The sequence below is a fragment of the Neolamprologus multifasciatus genome, chromosome 12 (assembly GCF_963576455.1).
Source record: "Neolamprologus multifasciatus chromosome 12, fNeoMul1.2, whole genome shotgun sequence".
Taxonomy (NCBI): domain Eukaryota; kingdom Metazoa; phylum Chordata; class Actinopteri; order Cichliformes; family Cichlidae; genus Neolamprologus; species Neolamprologus multifasciatus.
The window spans coordinates 4,778,033-4,797,983 of NC_140450.1; the positions used below are offsets into that span (position 1 = coordinate 4,778,033).

At 42.4% G+C, this 19,951-nt stretch overlaps 1 protein-coding gene across 2 annotated transcripts; it reads left to right on the forward strand.

The window, feature by feature from the left end:
• The first annotated feature begins 91 nt into the window (after nucleotides 1-91).
• On the forward strand, nucleotides 92-19,321 carry LOC146506216 (outer dense fiber protein 2-like). Of its 2 annotated transcripts, none has more exons than XR_014877339.1 (17): nucleotides 92-472; nucleotides 669-785; nucleotides 1,689-1,828; nucleotides 3,566-3,695; nucleotides 3,806-3,937; nucleotides 4,188-4,262; nucleotides 4,339-4,410; nucleotides 4,502-4,618; nucleotides 7,130-7,303; nucleotides 7,842-7,951; nucleotides 11,381-11,516; nucleotides 11,671-11,781; nucleotides 11,935-12,198; nucleotides 12,341-12,441; nucleotides 12,602-12,764; nucleotides 13,509-14,838; nucleotides 14,968-15,082. XR_014877339.1 is itself a non-coding variant. In XM_085181161.1 (17 exons), exons 1-17 carry the CDS (start codon nucleotides 359-361, stop codon nucleotides 18,962-18,964), a joined length of 2,229 nt encoding a protein of 742 aa, XP_085037287.1. In that variant the 5' UTR covers nucleotides 218-358; the 3' UTR covers nucleotides 18,965-19,321. The 2 variants fall into 2 exon arrangements, 1 of the variants encoding a protein (XP_085037287.1); XM_085181161.1 differs by lacking the exon at nucleotides 13,509-14,838 and adding an exon at nucleotides 18,818-19,321 and having other exon boundaries at nucleotides 218-472; nucleotides 14,968-15,093.
• Nucleotides 19,322-19,951: the final 630 nt, after the last annotated feature.

The window sequence follows — 19,951 nt, forward strand, 5'->3', positions numbered from 1 at the left end:
ACTAATCTGATTTTATAACGTTTAAGAGATAGATTATTCCTATTCCAATTGACGCGTGAAACCATTTAAGAAGGGTTTAATTTATTTGGATTTTTTCCGACACCACCTAAAGGCAGCCTGGACTTCACGATTACTTTTAATGGTTTCCACGGACAACGCTTGCACAAAACATTCCTCTCCACCAATCACAAAGCGGGATCTTGCAAACGAGCCAATCATCAGGCCGGTCGTTTGTCAAGCCAAACAACCGTTTTCTTTACAGGGAGAAGCCGAGATTCATCTTGGAAGCAGACTGTGTGTAAAAATGTGCTTTTTAATACTTATTTTAACGGGTCATTAATGTGCCCAAACGGGGTTTATGAGAATGAAAACCCGGGATTCACCTCCGTCGCCGCCACCGGTTCACCTCCACGTACTGGAGACTACACCTATACATGTTCACATGAGGAGGAGTCCCAGCAAAACCCCACAGGTTACTGTACTTTATAGATTCGGGTGAAATACTGCTGATGTTAATCACATGTCGTATTTCTGCTGCAAAGATTTGTTAGTTTTCTTCTAGACAGCCCTCACCCCACCTTTTCGCAAGCTTTCAAAGTTTCCAGAGGAACAGGACGCCACGTTAAGTCTTGAAGCGTTTCATCTGAATCTGTTTACCTTTTCTAAAGAGTCGGGAAAAAGGTGCCCAGGTGAAGGGCGATGGAGGTAGACCAAAGGTCCGGAAGCCGTGGATTCCTCCAGGAAGGCTGTCCTGCAGAAGAGATGTGGACTCCCACAAGTGCCAGGTCTCTTATTACTGTTCATCTCTGTTAAATGTACCTGTGGAGAGGAAAGATTTTCTGGCAGCAGCTTGTTTCTTTAACAAAACAGATGTACCGAAAGTATCAAAAAGACTACAACCAGAACCTATACTCTCATTTTAGGGCTGATTTACAAATTAACAAAGGTAGCTGATATCCATTACCATGGACCATCCGAACTACCCACGCAAAGAGTATTCATATATCACTTTGAGCTTATATTCCTTATTTTGATATGTTAGAGCAATGTTCTTCTGTTATGCTGTCTACCTGCCACTGATGGCACAATATGCACAACATTTACAAGGGGCCATTTACAAGAAAAAGTAGAAATGAAGTAAAAGAAGTAGAATTTAAGCAAGACATAAAAAAAACTACAACCCTGGGACTTGAGGATCTTAAAAATGATGTCCAGGGCAAGAGAAAAATGTCATAAATATCCACAGACATAGAAAGAATAAAAATAGTGAGCTGAATAAAAGGAGTTGGATACATTTTAACCCACAAACACTTAATCACACAAAGAACGACTGGCACACGCCTGCTACAGTGGCTAACGTAGCAGACGTTAAAAGACTTCAACTCCCACAACACCCTGCACATCATAGAGAGCAAGAAGTTCCCCTCCTTAATAATATTTGTATATGACAGACGCATCTGGTCAACCCCTCACTGACTGGGATGTATTAATCATAGAGAGCCTAAGACAGGACCACCTTTTTGGCTTTAATTTGAGGATTAAACATAATTTTATTTTTTCTAAGACACAGTTGAGGATAGTTTGATGAACATGTACCTTGTTTCTTTTGGTAGGTGCAGCTGTTCTCAGTTTATTTCTGTCTTCTTTGAGGCTGATCCCTGAACCGTATTTCTGTTTGTTGTGATTAGACGAGCCGAGTGCGGCATCAGACAGAAAATGGGATCAGACATCAGAACGAAGCAGAGGAGCAGGAGGAAGAGCTGGATGCAGTGTCCAAGGACCTCAGCATCCTACTTAGAGAGCAAGAGAGCTTTCGCCGTTTGAGGAAGTACGTACAGCTTCAGCAGTCTGACACACAAACATTTGTACTAGTGACCTGATATCCAGAGGAAGTTTAACCAAAATGGTTTAGTTGTACAGTGTCTCTGAATCTTCTCACTGGAGCACGAAACAAATGCTCCAGTGAGCTATAACATGAACCAATTCATGTTATAGCAATGATTAGGCAAAATGAATAATGAAATTACTGATGATGAGTGCCATTTCTCCTATTCCTATAATGTAAAAGCTGCAACGGAAGAATATGCAGTTAAATCCGATTTTTTTTCATTTGGTAAATCTGCCAAAAAACCTTTTTACTACAAAAGTCTTCTACTGTAATCTTTGTGTTGCAGAAGTCTCTTTAATGGGTGGCAACAAGTTTTTACACATTTCTTTGTAAAGCAATAAAAGGAGGAGAACTAACAGTGAGAGGGTGCTATTCAAAACAAACAAATGAAAATAACCACAAGTACCTCTTGGGAGCTAATGTTCATAGATTAAGGTGTTTTAGTTAATTTTATTTATTTATTTTACAATTTAATGGACTTAACAACCAGCGGTGTCAAACTCCAGTCCTCCAGCAGTCAAGTTCTATAGTCTTGCTAATGACCTACTAATTTTATTCAGGTGTGTTACAGCAGGGACACATGGAAAAGTTTCACTACACCGGCCCTCAAGGACTGGAGTTTGACACCTGTGGACTAAATGAACTAAATGCATCTCCAAGTAGCACCTCTATTGGTAGAGATAAGTATGTCAAATGCCTGATAAACTACCAGTGTGCATGGTTACCAGCACAACACTGAGAAAGGTGGCGTAGCAGAAGGCTGCTCACCCAGAATCAAGGGTGCCCTGAATAACTGCTGCACCTTTAAACAGGTGGTGTGATTGATGCAGATCAACTGGAACGGGGACTGGGTACCAGAGGAATCACACAGTGTTGGCAGTCAGGGGAAGAGAAGGAGAACAAGTGGATTTATCCATCCATCCATCTTCATCCGCTTTATCCGAGGCCGGGTCGCGGGGGCAGCAGCCTAAGCAAAGAGGCCCAGACCTCCCTCTCCCTAGCCACCTCCTCCAGCTTATCCGGGGGAACACCAAGGCGTTCCCAGGCCAGCCGAGAGATATAATCTCTCCAGCGTGTCCTGGGTCTGCCCCGGGGCCTCCTCCCGGTGGGACATGCCTGGAACACCTCACCCAGGAGGCGCCCAGGAGGCATCCTTATCAGATGCCCGAACCACCTCAGCTGGCTCCTTTCGATGTGGAGCAGCAGCAGCTCTACTCTGAGCCCCTCCCGGATGGCCGAACTTCTCACCCTATCTCTAAGGGAGAGGCCAGCCACCCTTCGGAGGAAGCTCATTTCTGCCGCTTGTATCCGCGATCTCGTTCTTTCGGTCACTACCCACAGCTTGTGGCCACAGCTGAGGGTAGGGATGTAGATCGACCGGTAAATTGAGAGCTTCGCTTTTACACTCAGCTCCCTCTTCACCACGACGGACCGGTGCAGCATCCGCATTACTGCAGCCCCAATCCGTCTGTCGATCTCCGACTCCCTTCTCCCATCACTCGCGAACAAGACCCCGAGATACTTGAACTCCTCCATTTGGGGCAGGAAGGGTTAGGGTTAACCCTAACCCTGCAACGATACTCTAGTAGAGGAAATGAGAATAATAAGGCCAACTTTTACTCCAATATACTTTCTGCTGATGCACACAATGATATTTCAGGTCTGCTTTGTTTACAGGTCAGATCCTCGAGGTCAACACAGAGGGGCAGATGTGCTCCTGAGAGCCCTCGTTGAAGCAGAAATTGACGGCGTAGCTGTAGCCAATCAGCTGACAGCTTTGAAGGAAACTATGGACAGCTTTGCCAAGGTAAAACCTGCACTGGAAGATATTTTACTGAGAAATCAAGTGGATGAAGAAATGAGGCAGAAGGAATAGATTAGGACATGTTTGGATGTACATGTTTATTTATGTTTTAGGACAAGACGCCATCAAAACTGCACGCAGCTTCTCTGGAACGGCAGCAGAAGTTGTTGTTGGAAAAGATCGAGATGTTTGATAACACACACCACGGCCTCCGACAGCTCCTCAGAGAGTGGAGCGAACATGAGGTACAGGAAGAAGACAAACATTCCCAGCCCATTGTTCCTTCAGTGGGCTGGTTTCAGTCATTATGCAAATGTACTGTTTATAAGATTGGAAACCTGCAGTCAGCTGAGACTGAAGAAGTCACCTGGATGAGTGACGAAACGTTTCTCCCACAAAACGCTACGTCCAGATGAACAGAATCAACTTTTGGAGATTAAGGAGTGGGACTGTCAGCGTGCCTTTATTCACTCCTGACTTTTACTGTATCCACAGCGGGAATCGCTGGCGAGGTCAGAACAGACAGACACCCTGAGAGAGAGACTGGCCGACAGTGAAGCAGACAACATGGTGAGTGATTATCACCCGCTTTTTACCTCATTTTACATCAGAGAAAATTTCTGAGAAGACGTTTCTTCTTTTGCAGCGCCTTCTGGCCAAACTCACCCACAAGGAGAAAGAGGCCTCGAAGCTTGCAGAGCATTTGGACTTTGAAAAGGTTTTCCACAACTAACTGATACCTCTCAGACAGACGTGCGCACCCTTAATGATCTCTCCCGCTCATCCTCCGCTCGCCTCTCTCATTGCAGGACAATGTGAAGACAACCGAGGAGCTTTCAAGAATCCTGGAGTCAACTCGCAGCCACCTGGAGTCTCAGCTGAGCCGAGCGGAGACAGAAAAGACCCGACTGGCCGCTCAGATTCAGGTCTGTTAACACAGAACGCGATCATATGCATTAACACACTGGAACAAGCAGACATAGACTACAACCAAAGACTTAAAAAACCCTTTTGATATCTCAGGCCACATTTACTAGTCAATGCAATTAATGCGATCGCACAAAAATGCACAAGTGAGAGTGCAAAGTTCTGCAGTTTAACTGCCAAAAATGCCACATGAAGGAATCTAAAGACACATTTGGTGCAAAACCTGGGGTCTGCCATAGCAAATACTTGTAACACTTTATTTTCATCTACGTTTAAAAATGCCTGAAAACAAGTTACACTGAATGAATATACAATATATACCGTAATTGTCGGGCTATAAGCCGCTACTTTTTGCACAAGCTTTGAACCCTGCGGCTTTTAGTCAGGTGCGGCTTTTCTATGGATTGTCCATGATTTTTGTGATATCGTAAGACGATTTGTTTTGTTTGTTCCACTGTTGTACGGCACTACGTTGCCTGGCGGATGGGCATGTGATCAGATACACAGTATCGGGGTTCAAGAGTGGTATGTTGGTCACATGTCCATCCGCCAGGCAACATAGTGCCGTACAAGTAGCGCGAAAAACAAACAAAGTAGCGCTACGCATTCAGCGGGAGGCGTGGATGATGAGCGGCGATAAACTTGCAAAAAGCAAGTTATGCTCAACTCCACCAGTGGATTCTGACAGCGTGGAAAAATGTGAAAACATCCATGATCGCCAACGGATTTCGAAGGGCTGGACCCCTTCTGAGGGTGTTCGACTCTGACACTGACAACGAGGATTTGTTTGGTTTTGAAAGTGACAACGAAGGAAAGAAGCTGAGAGTGGATGACGTAGCCATCCTGAGCCTGTTCTATCTGACACTGGAGAAGAGGACTTTGGTGGTTTTAGTGCGCAGGAAGATGGTGGTGAATGACTGACTTTTCTTCTTGTTAAAGCCGTGTCACTGCACCTGAGCCTAAAAGGTAGTCCGAATCTATTTTTCTGGTGTGCTGTAGGTTATTGTTATGTACTACATTTGTTACTCATTTATGAAGCACAGTACATGTTTGGTACTTGTAATTACCGCTACTTGTACATATACCTAAAGAGTTATGCAAATATGTACCCATAACTTGTTTTTCAAAATATTAATAAAAGGGGTGTGTCTCCAAACAGCCATCTCTTTCCTGACAATTCCCTTTGTGCATATTCTCTTACATATGATAAGTCAACATTGAAACACCTGCGGCTTTTAGTCAGGTGCGGCTAATGTATGTACAAAACAGGATTTTCCCCTGATTTTAGCTTGTGCGGCTAATATTCAGGTGCGCTTTGTAGTCCGGGAAATACGGTAATAAAATGGAGGTTGTAAAGAAAAAAAAAGTAAAAACACAACCAGACCATCAGCCACCGTGTGGCTTCCTCCAAACTCTAATTCATTCCACCTGTTTAGCTGTGAACTTCAGTAAACAGGATATATGACTAATCTTAACACCTGTACCCCCAGGGTGAAGTTACTACATCCAGTGTTTACACTGTTCCAGACATCAACACCAACTGAACACCAAATGACCATTGCAATTCCTGGAGGAATCTGCAATCTGCTGAAAACAGCACAAACTAGCAGGTCAAAAAAAGAGTGATCCAATGAGGGAGCAAGTAATCTACTGAAATAGGCACTGGCACATGTTTCTCCCCAGAAACAGCAGTTAGGGTCAGTGAGAGCCAGCTGAAGGAGAATCAGTATGTTCTAACATGAAGGCAAACTCCTCTGTGTGCGGATAAATGCGAGGCTCTGGATCAATCTCACAGCTCAGAAAGAGGAGGGCTGATTTATTACAGCTGCATAATCTTGAAATCTGTGAGTAAGAGCTGACTTACGTACGTGTAAGAACATGAAACAATATTTCTTTGACTCTCAGTTATCGTGCCAAGTGTGTGCATTGCTCCTGTATTGTTTTTGCATTGCACGCGAGGCTGCATGTATTACATGTTGTACGATTGAGATATCTTGACACGTTCTGTGAAGGTTTGAGTCACACAGATCTGATACAGAAGGGAAACTTGTGTGACTGCAGTTTTCATTATGGATGATCTCTGTGGAAATGTGACTAAAACCTGGAGCAATGAAGCCTCCACTATGCTCATGTTCAGCTTTCACGAGTGTGGTTCAGTAATGGGTTTAGATTGGCCACAAATATACAAGTGTTCACACTTTTCAGTTACAAAACAGACACTGAAGCTCTTTCTTTAAGCCAGAAGAGGCTTTTCCCAGGAAAAGTAAGTCTGGCACGATCTTTTTAAAGTTTATAGCAGCACTTTAGCTGCTTTGTTTCCCTCGTCCTTGTTCTGAACATATGTTTTCTTTGTTGTAAATCGTCCACATAACAGTGCATGTCGAATAAGTAACAACAAGAGTCTTTTGATGTGCACACTTTGCCAGTGAAGGTAATTCCGAATCCTAAACTCACCCTTTAGCATTCATTACTCTTTAAACCAGCTTTCCTGCTTGTCTCTCTCTCTGTAGAGGATGCATCAGAGCCAGGAGCAGCAGCAGAAGGAGCTCCAGGTGCTTCAGGAGGAGCTGCAAACTCTGAGGGAGCAGAGGGAGGCCGAGCAGAGAAGTCTGGCCCTGCTCACCGAGCAGGCAGAGCGAGCCGAGGAGGCCGCCAGGCAGCTCGCGGACAAACTTCAGGAAAAGGTCAGTATGTGCAGGCCGTGTGATTAAACCTGGTCACTGGTTTCCTAAAGTCACACATTACCTACATTAGATCCTGTGATGAACTAAACTATTTTCCAATCCATATTTTTAAAAATCTTTTCACAGTATTTCATCATTTTCTGGTATTGCGGTAGATTATAGATGGAGAAAACATGTTGGTTCCTTTGCGTGACCGTCACACCTCTGTGTGGTTTCTTCTGCATGCAAATGAGTTTTCTCTGCGGTGTCTTGTCCGATCACGTGGTTTATGCAAATCTGATTCAAAGGAGAGCCGCTTGGCCAAGTGGCAAGTTTCCAGTGAAACACACAAGCAACAGAGGTGAGGACTGCCTGCTGAAGGAACAGCAGTCTGCCTGAGCCTGTAACAGGCATACAGACACGTCCTGCTCACTCTGTTCATTCTCTTTCACCTGTTCACCTTATTGAAGGTGACTTGTTTATGAGGAGCACTTGAAATAATAAATAAGGTCAAAAACAAAAGAAGAAAGTGTGTGAGTGTTTTTGTTTTTTCTTAAAGGAGTCCCAGCTGGCTCAGGCTCTGTCCACATCCAGTGACTGGTGTCTCCGCCACTCCAAGGAGGCAGCGGCTAAAGGACAGCTAGAACAGGAAATCTCTGCTCTCAAACAGTGAGTGCATTCATGGAAACGCTCATTTAGTTCTCCTTGTTTCTGTAAATAAATCGATAAATGTAGCCCAGCATCATCGGACAAAATGTGAGTCACCCTGAAATTTAAGGCGGCCGTGGTCAGTTTCAAATTTATGTCTTCATAAGAAATTTCAAGTCCAACTTTGTCTGGTTTGCTGGAGACCTGGAAGATGACAACAATGAGATGTCTAAGGCAGGGGTGTCAAACATAAGGCCTGAGGGCCAGAATCGGCCCTGCAAAGACTCAAATCCGGCCCACTAGACAGCTTTGGAAAATATGAAGGAGTACATAGATTTTGACTTTGTAACTGTATTTTCATAAGTTTGACAACTTTTCTTATTGATAAAGGAACCCTCCCCATTTCTATTTCATAGTACACCAAAGTAATTAAGTAACAAATAAACAATTACATGACAAAAAGTCCCTGCTTTTTCACTATCTACTATAGAAATTAGGGATATACCGATACTGGTATCGGGTATCGGGGCCGATACTGTAAAATGTGTGTGTACTCATACTCGTAAAAGTTAACCGATACCACCTTATTTCATTAATCAGAGGGTGGCTTGTCATTTATGTTGTAGTTCTTTAGATTGGCCACTAGGGGGCCAATTATTATTTTATTATTTATTTTATAATAATTATTTTGTTTGTTTGTTTACAATATGGACACGCTGCAATAATTTAAAAGTTTAATTTATTCGCAAACCTAATTTGTATTTATTTTATTCCAAACAGAAGTGTTTATTTATTATTCTGAAAGCTCGGGACAGTGCCAATAGTTCAGTGATATTTTGTTAAATTACAATGTGGAGACTCTGCAATAATTTAACAGAAGTGCTTATTTTTCACTTGAAATTTTTTTGTGGTCATTTTTATTAAGATTTTATTTTTTATCGGCAGGGAATAAAATAAAACCTGTCTTCCAATTCATTGTATTTGTGTGTGTGGTAAAAGTACGTTTTTTGTACTCTGTATCGGCAAGTACTCAGATCCAAGTATCGGTATCGTATCGGTTTGAAAAAATTGGTATCGTTGCATCCCTAATAGAAATGTCTGTCTCCTTATTTGATATGTAAGAAATGTTGTTTTTATAATTATGGGACAGTCTGGGGAATCAACAAACAGAACTTTTTCTGTAATTTCACACATTTATCACGTGGTTTCACTAGTCTGGCCCTCTTCAGTTCAAAGTGGGCAGAATTTCTAGTCTAAGGCTACCATGAAGAAAAGGAAACATCTTGCCATATCAGAAGTCATCAAGATGGAAGAGGAAAGCTACAAGACCAAAGCTGAGAGCCAGTATTAGCAAGAGAGCTGGGGGCAGCGGGGCCATCACATGGTCCATATCTGGAGGATGCCCCAGGCACGGCTGAGCTTGCACTGAGCTGGTTCAGTTCCTCCAGATATCAGCCAGATATCCTGGTCTGGTCCACGTCCTCCAGAATAGCCACGGTGGCAGAGCCGGCTGTTCCATGGGAGGAGGAAATGGAAGTGGCTTTGGAGAGAAAAGCCAAATGCTGACAAACAGGGTGGAGTTGCGTTCACCTTTCCAGCTGGAGATGGATGCAGAGGTTTCTTAAATCTCTTTGTCACAGGTCGCATGAGGAGGAGACCTCTCTAAGGTCGCACAGAGGAGGCAGAGCAGGGGAGCTGTAGTCTGTGGAGGAATGACGTTGTGGGATGAGGATCCTAGGACAGGCCGCAGGAGCTGCTCCGACACACCGAGACCTTCCAGGATTAAAGGAGAAACCTCGGGGGTGGGGGGAGGGGTGACAACACACTGACAACCCTGCAGCTTAGTCTGCAGCACTTTTGGAGATGCTTCAGTGTGCAAGGCAGGTGAAACCAGCTGTGATTATATCAGACAAGCATACCTTTACTGGACTTTAAACATTTTCTTCCTTTAACTGTCACAAACCTGGGGGTCAAAGTGGACTGTGATCTGAAGTTTGATAATCAGATAAAAGCAGTGGTAAAATCTAGCTTCTTTCACCTCAGGCAGCTGGCAAAAATAAAGCCAATTCTTTCACGGCAGCACTTTGAGACAGTGATCCACGCCTTTGTTAGCACTCGGCTGGATTACTGTAATGCACTTTATATTGGGCTCAGCACATTATATATTAGTCGTCTACAGAGGGTGCAAAATGCCGCAGCTCGTCTTTTAACGGGCACTCGAAAGTTTGAGCACATTTCCCCTGTTTTAGCTTCACTTCACTGGCTGCACATTTCTTTTAGGATTCATTTTAAAATTCTTTTATTTACTTTTAAAGCTCTCCATGGCCTCGCTCCATCTTATCTCTCTGAGCTGCTACAGCCTTATACACCCACCCGCTCTCTCAGGTCAGCTGATCAGCTGCTCCTGAAGATACCCAGGACTGGGCGTAAACTTAGAGGAGATCGTGCTTTTGCTGTAGCAGCTCCAAAACTGTGGAACGAGCTTCCTTTAGAGATCAGACAGGCCAGTTCTTTATCTGTTTTTAAGTCACTCTTGAAAACCCACCTCTTTACCCTGACCTTTGACACCACGTGAGATGTTGGTTTTTTATTTTTTATTTTAGTTGTTTTTAGGTGATTCGATGCTGTTTTATCTTGTTTTTGTTTTAATATAGGGCTGTTTTAATTTTATGTTTTATGTGTTTTATTTATTTATTTTGCTGTTTTCTGTTATTCTATTGTTTTAACTTATTTTCTGTACAGCACTTTGTTCCTGTGCTGGGTATTTTAAAGTGCTTTATAAATAAAATTGGATTGGATTGGATTGGATAACATATGTTAAATGGAAACCCAATTTAAGGAATGAGGAGAAAAGGATGTGGAAGCGGTGGGCAGCATAGGGTCATTTGGTTGGAAAACAGACCTTTGACTGTGTTTTTTTACTGTAACCCTGTCGAAAAATCCCGCCACAGCAGAACGTGTACGAGGCTGTAGAGAGGCCCAGGTGGCAGCGGACTCGTACACCTCAGCAGCTGATATCGTACACTTAAGGTTGTTCATTACTGTAGGTAAACAAGGATCTGTGACTGGTATAATCTATGTTCCTCCTGTTCATGCTGGACTTGGGAAATCAGCTCTCTGGTATCTCTTTATCTGCTTCTGCTTCTTGAAATCACAGGCAGTAAGATGACTGCTAACCCTCCCACCCTACAAAATCACCCATCACACAGTTTTTATAAAGGAGGGAGAAAGCCGTAGAAACCAAAAACTTCTTTGTATCCTGCGCTTTTTTATTTTTTATTTCCATTTTTCAGGCCCAGAGGGAGTCACTTGACACAAACTGGTACTGAAACTGAGGCTACTGACACTTTGGCGTTGCAGCATCTGTGTTATGGCCAGAAACTGAAACAATGTTACTTTAAAATTGTGGTTGTTGAGTAAAGTAACCTTTTATACCTGTCTATGTCACAGTCAGGTGATCGAGCTGCACGCTCAGCTTCAGTCAGCGGAGGAGAAGAGTCGGACGGAGAGGGAGGAGCTCCGGGATCAGCTGCATCATCTCAGTGCCGAAAACGCCTCCACCAAGCTGCACAATCAAAGCCTCAAGGTATGTTCAGGAGAGTTAGCAGCACGCTGTGAATTCGGTTGATATGAAATAAAAACCGTTAAAGACAAACCAACAGCTAATGTTGTTTCAAGCTTCTGTGGTCTAAGGGAAATGTATTTGTGTGTAGTTTATGATAAACATGCATCACATTTAGAGTCAGCTGACGTCTTCTGAGGAGACACAGCGAGGGCTTCAGTCTGAAGCTCGTCAGCTGAAAGCATCGATCAGGAAGTATGAAAACCTGGTGGAGAAGTACAAGAAGAAGGTACAGATACGCTCGCTTTAAATACAGATTTAACATGAAAGTCTGAGGAAAGTCAGATGGTACTTTGATCTTACATATTATAACTTTTAAAAATGACTTTAAAGTCTCTGTGCTGAAATCGAACCCGTGTCGGGGTGACAAACCTCTCTGCAGGTCCAGCAGGCTCGCCTGGAGTCCGAGGAGTACTGCCTGAAGCTGGAGGCGGTGCAGAAGGAGGCGCTAGACGTGCACGTCAGCCTGGACAGGGAGAAGGAGCAGGTGAGGCGGGAGCTGCTGGGGCGGCTCAGAGAGCTCGAGACTCTCCCGGACAGATTGAGGAAGACCGAGCAGCAGCTCCGAGAAGCCCAGCAGGAGGCTGACGCACACGAGAGGAGGAACGTGGAGAATAACTCGGCCCTCTCTGAAGTCAGGCACAAGGTAGAGGTTTCATTCAGGCCCAAAAGACCCAGCATACTTAAAAATCTGGAAAGATTAACAAGTTTGATGAATATAATCCATGCAGAGTGTCCCCGGGAACCCGTCATGGCTGACATGTTCCACTAAACGTTTTCCTTTGCAGGTGGAGCAGCAAGGCACTCAGCTGGAGACGCTTCAGCAGAGGAACCTGCTGCTGCAGGAGGAAAACAACGTCTTGAAGGAGAAAGTGTACAACTTCGAGAGGTAACAGTCTTATTCAATTCAAGTTTATTTATATACCGCAGAGCCAAATCACAACAACAGGTGCCTCAAGGTGCTTTATATTGTAAAGATCCTACAGTAATACAGACAAATCTGTATTATATCTGATCTTTTCCAAGCTTTGACACTAGATTTGTTGCAGGAGGCTGGAGGGCTTGAAGGCAGAAAACAGAGAGACGTCTCAATCTCTCGCTTCGAAGGAAGCCAGTATCCACAGCATCCAGCAGCAGCTGCAGGAGAAGAGTCACGAGTGCAGCGTCCTGTCCAGACAACTGCAGCAAACTCTGGACGACGCACAGAAACAGGTACAGACACGTGGAGTCACGGAGGTCTCACAGTTCCACCAAACATCACACACCAGACGGGTGAATGGGTTAGTGATGTGCGATGAGCTTAAAGCCAGAGGTTTCAGTATCAAGACGGTGGCTCTCCTTCAACTTCTTAACAGCTACCAAGATGCTGCTGAACCGGTTAGAAGTGGCGGTTTGGTTCACATCTACCTCACCCAATAAAAATCTCCTAATAGAATAACTGTAAAAGAAAATGCATGTAAGAGAAGTGATTTGACAGGTAGCATCACTCATGATCCAGGACTTCCCAAACTCTAAAGTGTTCAGCAGTGACCTGGAGGATGTTAAGAGATTGCCATGGTTACTGCACTCAAAAAAATAACTCTTTGAATGAACATAAAAAAATCATGGAAAGAATTTCCACGTAAAATTAAATGTAATTAAATTGCTTTATTTTAGCATTATGCAATTCTGTTATTCCAACTTATTGTACTTGAGTTGGACTAACTTGATTAATTAATGATGAATCAACTGTTTTACTACAGTTGAGTCCAACTTAATTTAATTGATTTGATCCAACCCATGCAAATTACGTTAGTGCAACAAAACATGCTTATTCGTAATAGAAATCCATTTATTTTAAGTTAATTTAAAGAGTTATTTTTTTGGAGTGTTCAACAAAGTCTAGAGTCTGGTTAACATAAAATGTTAATGGATTTATAATAACTTGCACTCCATCCATCCTCTTATCTTTACCAGGGTTGCAGTGAGGCTGGGACCTATCCCAGATGTGATGGGGTGGGAGTCAGAATACTGGACAGGTCACCAGTCTATCACAGAGAGACAGACAACCATTTGCCCTCATGTTCACAGATATTTTAGAAACACCAATTAACTTAACCCTAATTACTGCGGCAGGAAACCAGAGCACCCAGAGAGAACCCACTGCAAACTTGGCCAGATTGCAGATTTGAACCCAAGACCTTTTTGCTGCGAAGCAACAGTGCTAACCACTGTGCCACCGAGCTGTCAATCTAGACTTCAAAAAAATAGGGAAACTACGATTACAAGGCTTTATATAGAATTTTAAAAACCACAATAAATAGCTGAGGCATGTACGTTGTGTGTGTATGGTTGTCTGTCTCTTCTAACCTCGGTGATTTTCCTGTGGTTTGAACTCTTGTGTGATCTTGTGAATTTTGTGAATCCAGGCAACTAACCACTCTTACTAGATTGTATCCTGTCATCTCAACAAGAATAAATTAAGTTGCTGGATTTCATGCAGATCCTACATGATTTAATTACGTTCACCACAGAAACAGGAAATTATTTGGTTCACATTACAAGTTTGAATTTTGTAAATTTAACAACTACCCAGTTTCATTTTTTTGAGTTTGGTGCTGAACACTTAAGCTTTTGTGAAGCAGGTTGCGTTTGGAGTTTTGGTTTAAAATCAGGCTCCACAGTGTCACTAATTCTTTTATTTTGATTTAAAAGGTTTTATACCTGTCCCCGGATTGGGAGGGATGGATGTTTTATTCATGCACACTGTTGATCTGTATCTCACTAACGTCACTGAGTGAAGTCCTGCTGTGCAAACACTGACACACAGCTTGCACGCATTAACTTGGTGATGCAGAAGGTGTTTAGACTGCTGTTACGTCTGCAATTAAAGCAGTAAAAACTTAGACTGCAACTGAGATTAGAAAATCAATCAGTCGACTTTGTTACTAGATACATTACTTATTGCAGGCAATATAAATCAGTGCATTTAATTTCACATTGATGTGGTCAAAAAAATCTAATGATTTCCATCTCTCCTTCATTGGTCTGTGGGTCAGTCAGAGCTGAACACAGCAAGCAATCTTTAACTTAAATGGCGAAACAAATGTATTAACTTGTGATTGAGCAAAATGAAGTCAATTAAATCAGACTTTTTTATATATATTTGCGCGATTAATCCTGTTAAGGCTCAAAACTTTGGTTGGTGTTTCTGTTCTGTATTAAACTGATGATCCAGATTTTACACCTCCTCAATGTGAGCTGTGTCCACGTCCACACTGACTGCTGATCATTGAGTTAAACTGGGGTAAAAACTAAAGCTTTGATTTAGGTGTTTGTACACACTCACTAAAGATAAGGTCAAAGAAACGAAATCATCAGTTTTTCCTGAAGGATTTTGGTGCTCATATGTTTATTTTTCACGTTCGGCCTGCAGGTAGACGACAGCATGCAGAGGGTTTTAGCCAAAGAGAGATCATCTCAGTCTAAAGCCCTGGACCTCCAGAGCCAGCTGAGCCGAGCCAAAACGGAGCTGAGCCAACTGCAGCGAAACAAGGAGGAAGTAAGTCACCGATGAATGCTTCTACATATGCGGGCAGGCTTCGATAAAGCCAAGAGGCCAGCACAAAAGTATTTCAGGAAAGCTCCTTCTGGCCCATTTGGGTCAGTGGCAACAGTTCCACCAACCTTCTACAGCAGTCAGCAGAGGTGTTTGAAACCTGTGGCAAACATGGAGAAAGGTGGAGCGGGAGTCACTTTTCACTCATTTGCAAATAAAAACATAGTTAGGACCACGTGTTCATGTAAAATATTTGAAGATTAAGGCCAACTAGCCTTTCAAAAAAAAGTTTAAAATTCAATTCAATTCAATTCAATTTTATTTATATAGCGCCAAATCACAACAAATGTCGCCTCAAAGCGCTTCATAGATACAGAGAAAAGCCCAACAATCATATGACCCCCTATGAGCAAGCACTTTGGCGACAGTGGGAAGGAAAAACTCCCTTTTAACAGGAAGAAACCTCCGGCAGAACCAGGCTCAGGGAGGGGTGGCCATCTGCTGCGACCGGTTGGGGTGAGAGAAGGAAGACAGGATAAAAGACATGCTGTGGAAGAGAGACAGAGATTAATAACAGATACGATTCAATACAGAGAGGTCTGTTAATACATAGTGAGTGAGAAAGGTGACTGGAAAGGAAAAACTCAATGCATCATGGGAATCCCCCGGCAGCCTACATCTATTGCAGCATAACTAAGGGAGGATTCAGGGTCACCTGGTCCAGCCCTAACTATATGCTTTAGCAAAAAGGAAAGTTTGAAGCCTAATCTTAAAAGTAGAGATAGTGTCTGTCTCCTGAATCCAAACTGGAAGCTGGTTCCACAGAAGAGGGGCCTGAAAACTGAAGGCTCTCCCTCCCATTCTACTTTTAAATACTCTAGGAACAACAAGTAGGCCTGCAGAGCGAGAGCGAAGTGCTCTAATAGGGTGATATGGTACTACAAGGTCATTAAGATAAGATGGGGCCTGATTATTTAAGACCTTGTATGTGAGGAGCAGGATTTTGAATTCAATTCTGGATTTAACAGGAAGCCAATGAAGGGAAGCCAAAACAGGAGAAATATGCTCTCTCTTTCTAGTCCCTGTCAGTACTCTTGCTGCAGCATTTTGGATTAACTGAAGGCTTTTCAGTGAGTTTTTTGGACATCCTGATAATAATGAATGACAGCAGTCCAGCCTGGAAGTAATAAATGCATGAACTAGTTTTTCAGCGTCACTCTGAGACAGGATATTTCTAATTTTAGAGATGTTGCGCAAATGGAAGAACGCAGTCTTACATATTTGTTTAATATGTGCGTTGAAGGACATATCCTGGTCAAAAATGACTCCAAGGTTCCTCACAGTGTTACTGGAGCCCAAGGTAATGCCATCCAGAGTAAGAATCTGGTTAGATACCATATTTCTAAGCTTTTCAGCGCCGAGTACAATGACCTCAGTTTTATCTGAGTTAAGAAGCAGAAAGTTAGTGGCCATCCAAGTCTTTATGTCTTTAAGACATTCCTGCAGTTTAACTAATTGGTGTGTGTTCTCTGGCTTCATGGACAGATAGAGCTGGGTGTCATCTGCATAGCAGTGAAAATGTATGCTATGTCTTCTAATGATGCTGCCTAGGGGAAGCATGTATAATGTAAACAGAATTGGTCCTAGCACTGAACCCTGTGGAACTCCATAATTAACCTCAGTGTGTGAAGAGGACTCTCCATTTACATGCACAAATTGGAGTCTATTAGATAGATATGATACAAACCACTGCAGTGCAATACCTGTAATACCTACAGCATGTTCTAATCGCTCTAATAGGATATTATGGTCAACAGTATCGAATGCTGCACTAAGGTCAAGAAGGACAAGCACAGAGATGAGTCCACTGTCAGAGGCCATAAGAAGATCATTTGTAACCTTCACTAAAGCTGTTTCTGTGCTGTGATGAACTCTGAAACCTGACTGAAACTCTTCAAATAAACCATTCCTCTGCAGATGAACTGTTAGCTGTTTGACAACTACTCTTTCAAGGATTTTTGATATAACACAGCAGCTCCTCCGTCACAGCTCACCGAGGAGCTCCAGCCTCGCGCAGCAAGTGGCAACATGACGGAGACGGCGAGCTCAGGTGTTGTGAACGTAAATGTGTTGTCAAATTTCCAGCAGCAGCGCTCGTTACTATAATCACTATAAAAACCTTCGCAGGTAAAAAGCCAATCACGGTCCGTCATTAAACCACCTGTTCAGCAATCATAAACGTGAAGACAGTCATCCTTTCAGCTGCTCGCTGCTTCACACAGCAGTTTCAGGATGAAGAAAAAGCATGAAGACAAACTCCCAGCTCGGTTTCTCACTCTGGAAATCTGGAAGTCTTTGTAAACTTTGCTGCAAGCTGACAGCAGCTGCTCACTCTCTCTATATATATTTCTGTTACTCTGGTTCATTGTTCATTATTTACCATCAGCTCCTCTAGGGCTGCCACGATTAGTCGACTAGTCACGATTACGTCGACTATCAAAACCGTCGACGACTGATTTAATAGTCGACGCGTCGTTTGAAGCTTTGTAAGATCACAAAAGACGCAGGAATAAGTAGTAGGATTTAAGAGTGTAATAACGGACTGAAACAGAAGATGGCAGCACTGCATGTACAAGGATGCCAGCTGCCGTTAAACCCCGAAGAAGAAACAGTGTCCCAGAATTCATAGCGCAGCCCAGCTCAGTTTACAACAATGGCGGCAGCTAGTTAGTTTTAATATTACTCTTATTATTCTTTCTGGGTTACAAAATAAACGTTTAACATATTTTCAGGCGAGAATGTAGCTGTGTAAACCTCAAATATCTGCTGAGTTTATCAAGACACCACATATTTTCAAAAGCGCTCTGACGTTTTCGGAGACGTCTGTTACCCACTAGCTCGATAGTTAGCCGGGGGCAAGGCTAACTAGAGCCGCTGAGAACACCGGACTCCCGGTACATCGTTTTCAAACCCACCGCCGTCTTTCGCTACTCAGGTTAAACATGATATATAAGTCACTTAGATAACTTAAAAATGTTATTGTTTGACTTTTTTTTTTAGTATTTTATTTGTTCCTGAGTAAATCGGTTTGGCTGAGAGAAGTTGTAGTTTTCACACAGCTGAATAAACATCAAGCAGACAGCTGATTATCAGAAGTGTGAGATGCTGGAGAATATACTCTGGTGTCCCGTTATATTTTAGATAGCAAGGAGTTTATTAAACTTCATCGAAACAATCTGCAAAATTCATTAAAATGTAATAAACTCTCATCTTTTCTTTATTTTTAGTTAGCACATACCTTAAACACTTAAAGCTCTAAGCTAATGATAGTTATATAAGAGCAGATGCTGCTGGTGCAATAAGCTGTACGTTTTACGTCCAATGGATAATGATCTGATTAGTCGACTAATCGCAAAAATAATCGGTGACTAGTCGACTATCAAAATAATCATTTGTGGCAGCCCTACTCCTCACCCATAAATGCTTTGAAGAAGTTACTGTTGCTGTGACACGTGTGTAAATGTGCGCATCACTCCTGTTTTTCTTTGTCCAAAGACACACAGAGACTCTTATTGCTTTCACTGGTTTTGTCCTTTTAGTAAATTTGGGCAGATTTAAGGCAGCTTTGGTACTGAAACTGATACATCACATGATAATGATGCTCAAAGATGGTCAGAGAAAAAATGATGTTGTGATGTAGGAATGTATCCCTGCCTTTGTTTCCCAGATGGAGCGGCGCTTCCAGAGCCAGCTGCAGAATATGAAGGACCGGCTGGAGCAGTCGGACTCGACAAACCGCAGCCTGCAGAACTACGTCCATTTTCTCAAAACCTCCTACGGAAATGTGTTTGGTGACTCTCTGCTTGGAAGCTGACAAGCAAAATTTATCCAGCCTGACCAGCAGTGATCCTCCCGAACTATCGTACGGGACATAAACCGCATTTATTAAAGGTCTGCTTTTGACTTGAAGGTTTCATGTTTTGTATGAAATGAATAAAATTGAATTTATGGATAAATTCTCAGTTATTAGTAGCCTAAACATTTTATTTATGTATAACTTACCGGTAACTTAGCAACTGCAAAGCAAAGATAAGAAACTCCAATAAGAGTTTTTATGATTTACAATATTCTTGCTGATTTACAAACATAAAAAATGATGTGAGGTATATATTATAGCATTTTGTATTTTACACCAGAGTGTCATTAAAGTCAATGTAAAAAAAAAAGAAAAGACTTGTTTCATTTATGTTAGGAGGTACTTTTGGAACATTATATCTGCATTGTAAGACTACAATGTAGAGAAATTGGACTACAAAAACAGTGTTTTAGTTCACCACAGCATGTTTTTACCCTGTTGTTTTATGCGTGTCAGATAAACGAGAACAGTCTGTGAAATATATCAATACAAAGACTGGATGTTTAAAAAAGAAGGAACATCTAGGGCCTGATCTGCTAACGGTCTGCGGCAGTGCAGTCTTCTTTTGGCCTTAAAAAGCATGTTTTATACCTGTTATGGTTATGATGTTTGGTTCTAGAAGTTTTTTATTTTTATTTTCAGTTTCCAGTCCTATGATCAGTACTACTTGGATTTTTATGAAGCAGCAGAAATGAACTTGTTTCTTGGTAGAATGCTGATTAAGTAAACTGGACAGTCGTATAGAAATTATAGAAATATTACTAGAGAACCCTGCGATTGCATGTAATGAAACACATGTTATTTTCTTATGTTTTCCTGCTTAATACTGAACCAGTAAAACCCCTTTATTCTCCCTTGTTTAGGATTTCTATGACTGAAGTCAAACATCACAGTAAACATTAATTATCATGATCATGATAATCCTACAGGCTCGAATGCAAGAAT